The 10024-nt window shown below is 45.7% G+C and overlaps 3 protein-coding genes across 3 annotated transcripts in view; 1 reads left to right on the top strand and 2 right to left on the bottom strand.

Moving 5' to 3' along the window:
- Positions 1–831: 831 nt before the first annotated feature.
- LOC118419248 (carboxylesterase 5A-like) lies at positions 832–2723 on the bottom strand. The gene is made up of 4 exons (XM_035825596.1): positions 2576–2723; positions 1728–1953; positions 1349–1533; positions 832–893 (listed from the first exon to the last, which is right to left on the bottom strand). The coding sequence occupies exons 1-4, from the start codon at positions 2670–2672 to the stop codon at positions 832–834; spliced, it is 570 nt and encodes a 189-aa protein (XP_035681489.1). The 5' UTR covers positions 2673–2723.
- Positions 2724–4051: 1328 nt separating this feature from the next.
- Positions 4052–6764, bottom strand: LOC118419247 (cocaine esterase-like). The gene is made up of 5 exons (XM_035825594.1): positions 6692–6764; positions 6093–6231; positions 5054–5261; positions 4505–4684; positions 4052–4330 (listed from the first exon to the last, which is right to left on the bottom strand). The coding sequence occupies exons 1-5, from the start codon at positions 6762–6764 to the stop codon at positions 4052–4054; spliced, it is 879 nt and encodes a 292-aa protein (XP_035681487.1).
- A 2887-nt stretch (positions 6765–9651) lies between these two features.
- The window catches only part of LOC118419246 (carboxylesterase 1C-like), a 4144-nt gene continuing 3771 nt past the window's right edge, over positions 9652–10024 (top strand). The window contains exon 1 of the mRNA XM_035825593.1: positions 9652–9675. Coding sequence (XP_035681486.1) covers positions 9652–9675 — 24 coding nt within the window. The remainder of the gene's footprint in view (positions 9676–10024) is intronic.

Genomic DNA, 10024 nt, shown 5'->3' with positions numbered 1-10024 from the left:
TGTATTATGTGTTTTTGTTGGGCTTTATATTTGGTGCCGTTTCCTCATGTCTGACCAATGCAGCAAAGAACAATGCAGATTACAAAATGTGACCCAGCATTGCTCGAGTGAATGACCTGTAGCACGTTCAGTGCTTCAAGGCGAGATGACCATATATGGTCATCACGGTTCGGACTGAATACGCGCCGCGCATTTCCGATCGAGATTGCCATATTCGGGCATGAACCTTTAATAAAATTGACATGAAAACCATATATGGTCAATTTAGCTTGCAGTGGCTTGGTGGATACCTGCTCTCTTAACAGTGAGTCATTTTTATTTTGGAAAGTTGCCGTCAAACCTTAAAGGCCATAATACCGGAAGTCACCTTGTTGGTGTCAGACAGCCATCAACCTTCGTACGAAATTGTTCAAGGTCAGGAGATCCCTTGAAAATCGGCCCTGGACGGGGCTAGCTATATAGAGAACATGCAGATATCGGCCGATCTCTAAAAATTGCGCAGTTTTTTTTTTCTATTTACTTAAAGTTCACCGCAAAACAAGGCTGTTGGAGCCACTTAGACGTTTTGGGTTACAATACTGTATAGTGAAGAAAGATGTGTGTTATTAAACAGTTGTAGATTGTATCCCATGGGAAAGCAGGTCAGTGGAAGCTCATTCCATAGCGAAGTTGTTCTTGGAAAAAAGCTCTGAGCGTGGAACTTCCTCCTAGAAGGATTGAGAATAGTTTGAAAGGACACCAGCAGGCCGTGTCACAAATCAAGACCTGAGCTGTGTCGGGGAGCTCTGCTATATGGGCATTTTCGGCGGACGTTCTGACTATTACTAACAGTTAGGGCTTCTGGCTATTTTTAGAGGCTCGTACATTGGGATTTAGCCTCATTGTGATGTAAGCTGTGTACGAAAAAGCAGGAAAGACAATGACTTAAACTTTCCTGAAAGGCATGCATAAATGTACAATAAAGATATTTCATTTATTCATTCATTTGGTTGCGTTTCTTTCAGTAAGTGTGCGTATCTATCGGAAGGAATGTTGGCGAATGTTTTCATACCTGTATTTACATGTCACACCCTGCATCCAAACTAGTTAATGTTATAAAAGTATATATCAAATGACGGCATCCAGTAAATAGTAGTTAAGTTAAATTTAAAGTTGCCCGTGCATCTATGCAGATGATTAGGGTGGCGCCCATCTCCACTTCGAAGCCCTTGGGCCACACATTTGTGCAAGTCACTACAGCAGGGGGCCGGTCCGCAATGAAGCAGACAAAGTCATCCTTACTGTAGCAAATGTAATACAGCTGAAAATACTACAAGAAAAAGACTCCACGTAAATCTCTCCCCTCCACCAGTGGTGATTTCCTTTCCCATCAGCCTCGGCACCTCCTCGTTCCAAAACTTCATGTTGGACTCCCGCAGTCTGACGTCAGCAGATGACGTCACGTCCAGCTTCAGGTAGGATTGGGATGACGTGTAACGTGGCCAGGTCACCAAGTCACGTATGCGCACTGCACCGGTGGAATCACTAGGGTCTCTGTAAGAAAGGGGGTGAGAAAATTAAGTAAACAAACAGATATGCAACAATTGTGATTAGTTTTGTGTCTTTCTACAACATAGCCTTGAAATGTAAGCATTTCATTCTATTTTCATTTTTATTGTGAAACGTTTTCAAAGCCCCCTGCTTTCATTTTAGCAAGAGTGCTTATCAAAGAACATAAATCCACTTACCCGTTAGTTGCGAAGTTGACCCAGTACGCCATCATGTCCAGACTCAGGTCCCTCTCCTCCTGGGTGAAGCTGTACTTCCAGGAGGCGCCGGTGTCGTCACGCAGGAGCGGGATGCCGAACATGTAGAACAGTTCGTCGCCGTGGGCGGCTTTTGTGTATGAAGGTCTCATGGAGAATAGCGACGTGCGGTGCTGGAACTCGTACTGGTAGACCCGGGTGTCGTACGCTGTGAGGGGGGGGGGGGGGGGGGGGGGGGCAGAAAGTTTCAATTTCAAAACGTCAGGCGTAAACATCAACCAGATATATAAGTACACAAAAGTCCACGAAAATAATGCTGCTTGGAGATTACTCCTGGTAAAGTGAATAGTCCGCCCAACCAAGAACAGATTAAACTTCACTCGAGGCTACCACACTAACGTTATAGTGTTACGTTTACAACAACACTTCCCTTCTACCACTACACTCATGGATACCTCACTAGTGTCCCTACTCGAGATGTTTTCCATTTTTTTTTTAATTTTCTGGTCAGGTTGAAGGGAAGGGACGGTAATTTCTCAAAATTATTGTTTAACTCACTGACCCACTTTATTCTTTTAAATCAGGTGAAAATCCAGTGACACTCGATCAAAACGTGCTGTCACCTAGTTAGGCCTACCCGGGGCCCGGCCGGACCGTAGCGGAAACGGAAATGTTAAGTTTATGCCATGGCAAATAAATATGCACAAGGCATGCTGTTGAAGTAAATTTGGTACGTTTTGTGCTCTTGTTGTCGTTTATATCGTACTTTTCGTTCCCGAGAAGTGTCCGGCCAGGCCCCTTTGTGGAAATGTGACATTAAAGTAACTCACCTGCCACTGCCTTCGCCATGAGCACGGTCAGTGCCGCATACCTGCAGTCTGTCATCATCTGGATAAACCGGTCACGTGTGTAGATCGGGTCGTCCATGTTCGGGTCTAGGTACTGGTCTATCGCTGGTTGGACAATTAAACTCACATTGCCGCCCTGTGAAACAAGGTAGTTTTACCTCGGATTAGCTGACGAATCTTCACTCGTCGGTGCAGTTGGGGACCAGCATGATAAATGCTACGGCCACATTTGCACCGGTGCCCGAAGGGAGTGCAGCCCCTGACCGGACAATGAAGCCACAAATTTGTTACGATGGGCTTACAGTTGTGGTGGGTGGTGCGGGGTGGGGTGGAGGTCTATCTCTCGGTGTTTTCACGATTAGGGGTTGTAACGAGTTAAACATATGTGGCCCCTCCCGGCCCAAAAATAGCCCGGTAAGCTTGGAAAACTTGACAAATACAACATCAATGGGGCCGCCCTGGGAAATAGAATAGAAGTTTGGCCAAATGCTTGGTGAATCCTCAGCATTTAAGTCGGTATATCTGAGAAACAGCCAATTGAATTAATATAAGACTTACAGGAAATTGGTCGGCATCAAATTGCAGTGGAGCTGGCAAAATAGTCTCGAGTATCGTCCTGTTCAGACCGTCCTCACTGAAATGCGGAATCACAGACAACAGCATGCCGTAGTCATCGTTGTTGGTGCCCAGGAGGTAGTCTACCTTGTTAACCTGCTTCTTGTACATCAGGTCCTGGGTTGAAATGAGAAAAAAACTATCATTTAGTGTTTAGTGAGATTGTGGTTAGGGTAATGTATTTTTAAATCCAAATTTAAAGGATCTGTGTTTGAACCCCCAGCATGCAGGTCCCCAGCACGCTCAAGAACCCACCACACTTAGAAAAGGGCTCAATCCTGGTGCAAGCAGATCTCACCAACTGTATCTTAGGATTCGTTCACGTTCGTAGGAAGTCGTATGATTTTGATGTTGAAGAATTTCCAATTAGGCTGTGCACCGAACAGGATCTGAAACATCCTTCTCCGGTACAAGACAGCTGAATTTGCCGTACACATGCAGAACTATCACAAATACCCTCAGGTTGAGGTCGTAAAACAATCGCACGTCGTATGTAACCGGGCCTTTACAACATATTGCCGTGAGATCGAGACCATATTAAAAACAGAAAACTAACTTACCCATAGATCGTCTGGTAAAAACCGTCCTCCAACTATCGGAATAATCTCCAGAAACAACAAGTCTTGGGCTGGCTTGCTGGGAGAAGAAATAAGACAGACTTCTTTGTAGAAAAGAGAATTTTCAACATTTCTAACACATTGGATACGTCCCTGAATACCTAGTTTTAAAACGAACTGGTGTAGAGTACTCTCAGATAACGGTAACGTTACTTTTTATGCAGATGTACAACCGTTTACGCATCCTCACAAGTCTGTTGAAGAGTTTCAAACCAACTGGTGTAGGTTACCTCCTCAGACAGCTCATCATGTCATCGTAGGAGTTCGTGGTGCAGTTGACCCTGGCAGCGAGATTTTCTGTCCTGGTGACGTCGCCTCTCCTGGTGGTCGTGAGGCCGGCCACGCCGCTCTGAGAGATGGCCCGGTGGAACAGTCCCGTTGCCATGGGAGACATGACGAGCAGGGAGACGGCCCAGGCTCCGCCGGACTGCCCGAAGATGGTGACTCTGTCGGGATCTCCTCCGAAGTTCCGGATGTTGCCTTGTACCCACTGGAGAGCTTTCACCTATCATGAAAAAGATCATGTGATTGACAAAAAACGCGACTAAAATGTTCCAGACAATTCCAAAGACGACTACTTGTCAAAAAAAGAGAATGACACAATTGTTTCGTGTCTAATAATGATAACTTCTTTAGGCAAGCTAGTATAGGCTATTGGTTTAATAGTGATGATACTAACCATGTCAATAAGCCCAACGTTGCTGTCAGTTTCCGCGCCCCGGGTCGGCAGGAAGCCCAGGTTACCCAGCCGGTAGTTGATGGTTACCATGACGACGTTATGGAGTGACGTGGGGATCTCGGCCGGATACGTATCGGCGGCGCCTATCACCATAGCAGCTCCGTGTATCCATACCATGACCTGGGCAAGACAACGCAGTATAACACATACTAGTATATCAACAACAAGCAACACATTACTACTACAGTCTACTACAAACAACTGAACGTTGCAAGTTTTTTGAAGCAATAGTAGTAATAGTACTACTATATCTCTTTCCCTCTGCCCCTGTCTTACTACTAGTATCTCCTTTTCTCTCTCCATCTCTCTCCTCCTCTCTCCCACTCTCCTTCAGGCTGTCTCTCTTCCGGCCCCTTACTCTTTCTCCCCCTCTCTCCCATCCCCCTCTAGCTCACTGTCTGTCTGTCTATCTGTTTGTCCGTCTCCCTCTCCCACCTTCTCTGTCTACCTCTCCCCCCGACCACCAACTCTCAGACTCTATCTACTTACCGGCAGATCCGCAGTGGAAGCCACGTTAGGCGTGTAGACGTTCAGGAACAGGCAGTCCTCGCTGCTGCTGTTGCTGCGATACGTGAGGACCTCGTACAGAGGTGAGTCTGGTGGTGCCTTCGCGTCCACGATCTGCGGGCACCGGGCTCCGAACTGGGCGGCGTCCCGGACTCCGGTCCAGCCTGCCGGGTCCTGGGGAGGGCGCCATCTGGGGAGATGGGAAGTTTGTCATTTATTCTAATCTTACTTGTGGAAAACATACTGCCATGGCTGCCCAACGAACCGGTGCATGTTTGAAGGTATAATCCTCTTGACAAGGACAATGCTGGAGAAGGAATTCTTTTTTGGCGACGCCTCAGGAGCGAGCCAAATGGTATATTATTGAGTTCAGTCTGCGAAAATTCTAGGAATTGCAAGGCATTTTTCCACAGGAATGCCAGTGCACAGACATGTTTGCAATGTGAGAAGTTAGTCCCGAGGAATTTTAATGGCAGGAATTTGGGTCATGCAAGCTCCAGCCCCCTCCACCACCACTCAAGAGCTAGTTAGTCTAGACTAGCTGACGGTTTGTAACCAAGGAAGAGTATAACATTTAATGTCCTTATTTTTAGGAAGGGGTCATGACTACATCATACCCCTCTTCAGTTACCAAGAGAAGCTAGATGTTGTCTCAGAACCCACAGAAAAAATACGTACATGACAGGAATATCCTGTTGACATTGAAAAAACAAGAATTTCATTATCTGGAACATCTATTACAATTATCTTTCATTTTTCGTTTGTCTTATGTTCACCTGTCTGAAAAAGACAATCGGCGCCATTGAAATGATGTTTTTATTGCCAATCTTGTTTTGCTTATTGAATTAAACCTACTTTTTTTAATTCCACAAACAAGAGCATTAAAGATCTGGTTTTCCTTACCCACAAGGCTTTGAAATAGAACGTTCAGCATCTTTTCTAAAGAATGTCCTTTCTCATTTTTGTTTCAATTTTCCTTGCTGATGCGTTTCTTTTTTTTTTTATATCACATCGGGCTCACCTGAGGTCCCCCACAGGCGGAGCGGCGTAGGGAATCCCCTTGAAGGTGTAGATCCGGTCAAACACAGCGCCCCCTATGAACGAGGTTGGTAACTCCACCCCGTTCACTTCTCCATACTTGGTGGGGACCACAACTCCGCCTGGACGGGTGAGAATTTCGCATCGAAGTTCATCAATAAATAGATAGATAAATATGAATATGTCTCTGTCTCTGTCTGTTCCTCTGCCTCACTATGGCGCGCCAACAGTATGCCCCCCCCCCTCTCTCTATCGATATATATATATATATATATATATATATATATATATATATATATATATATATATATGTGGGAAGGGGGGTATATAAACAACGTGGAAACAGTTGTGTCTTTACTACAAGTTAAACACAAGATGCCTTTGTTATGTAATATAAGGCTGCCTTGTACTTTGGTCCCTAAACACACAGCATGGTCGTTTGGATTCTTCATGCATGGCTTCGCTGTACAGTACATTTATCAGGCTACAGAAACTAGTAGATATAAGCATGCAATGCACTGTCGTACTGGGTAATAAAATGCACTGATATGTTGTGATCATACAAAATAAATCCCTATCCACCTGCGAGCCCCAGCAGCGCCGCCAAGATGACCACGTCCGCGACACCTGAGGTTTTACCTGTACGCAGGCCCATCGTGTATCTTGTTGTGCCGCCAACAAATGTGGACTTTGTTCGCTAAGTGCCCTTCTGAGTTTTGTAAACGTAAACAAGCTCTGGTCACTGACAAACAGGTAGTGGATTCTACCTGAAACGCCTGACAGCTTCTAAAATCATATCCAGTCGCTATTTGGCAAGCTCCGGTGTTATTTGTCAATTTCAGCATCAGGCATTCGCTAACTTGGCATCCATGGTAATACTAGCACTGGCCAGACTCTCTTCCGGGTAGATGAAGCTTTCAGCCGCCAGCGTAGATCGAATAGTGCGAGCTGCTATATGATTCGAGTGCGTTTATTTTGGCCATTTCTGTTACTGAAAGAGTCTCTGAAAGGAAGGCAGTGTCGGGGCTGTGTGTACATCAGGCCGTGGTAGACCCAGATATTGGGTCCACGGTCGGGTAGGCAGGGCTCTTCAAAACAGTAACACGCTATATAGAGCCGAAGGCACACAACGGGAAGCCTCGGACAGCTCAACTTATCTCCAAGCAAATAATACTACGGTAGCATAAGATATTAGTAGTATCAAAGCTGGCAAAGGAGTGTGCATACTCCTAGGCCAGGTCAGGTCAGGTCGAGACTATGCTCACCTGGCGAGTCAGTCTGTAAGTTATGAAGGACATTTTCGGCAGCAATATTTACCGCCGCTATCCTCTCGACCACTGCGTGATTTCGCATTTTTTTCAGGAGAAACATATGCTTGATTCTATGGCAATTTTGAGATGGGATATGGGGACTTTTTGATGATCAAATCGTGGTAATGACACCAGCTTTACAAGTGGCTTCCGGTATTGCATTCTCTAACATTTGACGACAACTTTTCAAAATAAGAATGACTCACTGTTAAGTCAGCATTTACCACTCAGGCACTGCATGCTTAATTAACCATATATATGATTTACAAGTCCAGTTTTGTTGCTATTTCATGCCCGAATATGGTAAACTCTTTGGGACCTGCGCTGAGCGGCAAGTATTTGGTAGGGACCGTGTTGACCATATATGGTCATCTCGCCTTCAAGCACCGAGCGTGCTACAGGTCATTTACCCAAGGTCGCTGAGATCGATCTTCCAAGCTGCTGATTTCAATACAACACTGCGTTTAACAATTCAGAATAATTTGTGCCATTCATATCTACAGCATTCAATACCTATATGTTTGCCAAAGGGAGAAAAATTCTTCAAACGGAAATGGGAAAAAATGAAAGCAAAGAAGTCTAAAACTCTTCAAGAGCAAACTTAAAACACTAAACTGCCACGGTTCAATTCACATGACCCCGGCTCTTGTCAGCGTTTGTTAGCACACAGGTGAATGAATACCTGACGCTCGCGGTTGAATCATAGAGGTAACCAGCTCGGTTTGGTAAATGACATCATCCAAATCTTCTGTTTAGCATCGAGCAAACGTATAAAAGGGCTCTTCCCGAGCAGAGTCCACATTTGTTAGAGACAAACAAACACTCAGAGACACGATGGGCCGGCGTGCAGGTATTACCTCAGGTGTCGGGGACGTGGTCGTCTTGGCGGCGCTGCTGGGGCTCGCAGGTGGGTTGGACATGATTTTGTACATGATTCCAGTGCATTTAATATTTAGCTCCTCAGTGTGGCAACACTTTACAGTTGCCGTGATCATCAGCCTATAATTTATAAACACCGGTATGTCCGATTTGGAGATTGTCCACGGCCGGTCGCGAAAGACATGTCTCGACAACGAACATTTGTAGCAAAAACTTCTGACATTCAAGCGTGTGTAAGTTGGTGGTGTGTGTGCAGCGTTACTTGGCTTTACTACTTGGTTTTTAAATCGCTGCATTTCAGTCCATTTTGCTCCCAAATGCATCGCACACTTACATGTACTAGTTTCTATCGTCTTACTATGGCAAATGTACAACACAACCATGGACATCCCGGACAACCCAAACGCGAGTTACATGGTAGCCGGTTGTCACCTCCATGGATGTATGTTTTGGGTGTGTCTGAGTGTGTGTAAACATTATGTTTACCTGATCCGGATATTTGATGCAAGCATGGCTTGAGAAGTTCTGGATGAATTGCGATGATATTTGGAAAGTGGGTAGGTGTTAGGTCAGGGTTGATTGCAGTCCTGACAGCCGACCATGGTACTGTAGCAATACTGACGGTTTTTGTATCTTTTGTCTTGGACATGCTGTGGTTTTCACTCATATGTAACAACGTGGTGATCACGGCTTGTACACCTTGCAAACAGATGTTCGACTCGTAGGGCTAGCGAAACACACTCATAGGCCGGCTTCACTCCTCTGCCAGCGTTTGATACTATCTTATGTTACCGTGAGATCTGCTTGGAGATTATTAATCTGCAAGGACATCTACCGATGGCAGACAGGCAGTATCTATGGGGCGAAACACCGGGAGGGGATGCTTGGATTTTAAGAATGGCTCGACGTATAAGCAGGGCGAAAATTCAATTATAAACTGGGTCAAAATTCAATTGTTGGTTGTAAAACAGATTAAATGTGTGTACTTCTTTTATCTGTCCTCGTGGTGTTGACGCCCCACTATGTATGGAGACGCCAAGTAACGCAGATTATTAATCGATCAATTGATAAATCTTTATTGGTGAACATTGGTGCAAACTATGACACTTGTCACCCGTCCAGGCGGAGTTGTGGTCCCCACCACGTATGGAAAAGTGAACGGGGTGGAGTTACCGACCTCGTTCATAGGGGGGGCTGTGTTTGACCGGATCTACACCTTCAAGGGGATTCCCTACGCCGCTCCGCCTGTGGGGGACCTCAGGTGAGTCTGTGGCAGTGCATGAAAGAAACACTTCTATTACTATATGCTGTACTTTATCCATCCGATTAAGCTAAAGGGGTTGTCGCGGAGAGATGAAGTCACCATTCTACAGCCAGGTGCGTGTGTAACCTCCCGACACCTAGCAGTGAACGGAGGGTCTCTGCCACTAGCCGCCATAATGGACCATTTTGCGTTTTTTTTTCTTCTGCTCAGAACACTTTTTGCTGATGACTTCGGCTGCCACCGGCCCATATGTCGGCAGCACAAGCGACCCAGTACAAAAAGACGTAGCCAGCAAAAGTGCATTATATCACCCCACCCCCTTCCAAAGACCAGAGACTGCTATAGAGGTTACTCTGCTACCCCCTCCACTCATCTGCAGTGTGATGTCCCTCTGGTCCTAGCACCTGAGTATCTGGTAGTGTTAAGGTAAACGTAACAAATTTCCCGCCTCCCCAGATGGCG

The sequence above is a fragment of the Branchiostoma floridae genome, chromosome 7, assembly GCF_000003815.2.
Source record: "Branchiostoma floridae strain S238N-H82 chromosome 7, Bfl_VNyyK, whole genome shotgun sequence".
Classification (NCBI taxonomy): Eukaryota; Metazoa; Chordata; class Leptocardii; order Amphioxiformes; family Branchiostomatidae; genus Branchiostoma; species Branchiostoma floridae.
The sequence above is the reverse complement of the archived record's forward strand: the minus strand, read 5'-3'. Positions and strand labels throughout refer to the sequence as shown.

Excerpts from the sequence above, each read along its gene's own strand:
- LOC118419248 (XM_035825596.1), bottom strand. The coding sequence starts at position 2,672 with ATGGACGACCCGATCTACACACGTGACCGGTTTATCCAGATGATGACA. Across the intron at positions 1,954-2,575 it reads CATGGCGAAGGCAGTGGCAG|CGTACGACACCCGGGTCTAC; the intron begins GTGAGTTACTTT and ends CCCCCCTCACAG. Across the intron at positions 1,534-1,727 it reads GTCAACTTCGCAACTAACGG|AGACCCTAGTGATTCCACCG; the intron begins GTAAGTGGATTT and ends CCTTTCTTACAG.
- LOC118419247 (XM_035825594.1), bottom strand. The coding sequence starts at position 6,764 with ATGGGCCTGCGTACAGGTAAAACCTCAGGTGTCGCGGACGTGGTCATC. Across the intron at positions 6,232-6,691 it reads GGCGCTGCTGGGGCTCGCAG|GCGGAGTTGTGGTCCCCACC; the intron begins GTGGATAGGGAT and ends TCACCCGTCCAG. Across the intron at positions 4,331-4,504 it reads ACGTTGGGCTTATTGACATG|GTGAAAGCTCTCCAGTGGGT; the intron begins GTTAGTATCATC and ends TTTTCATGATAG.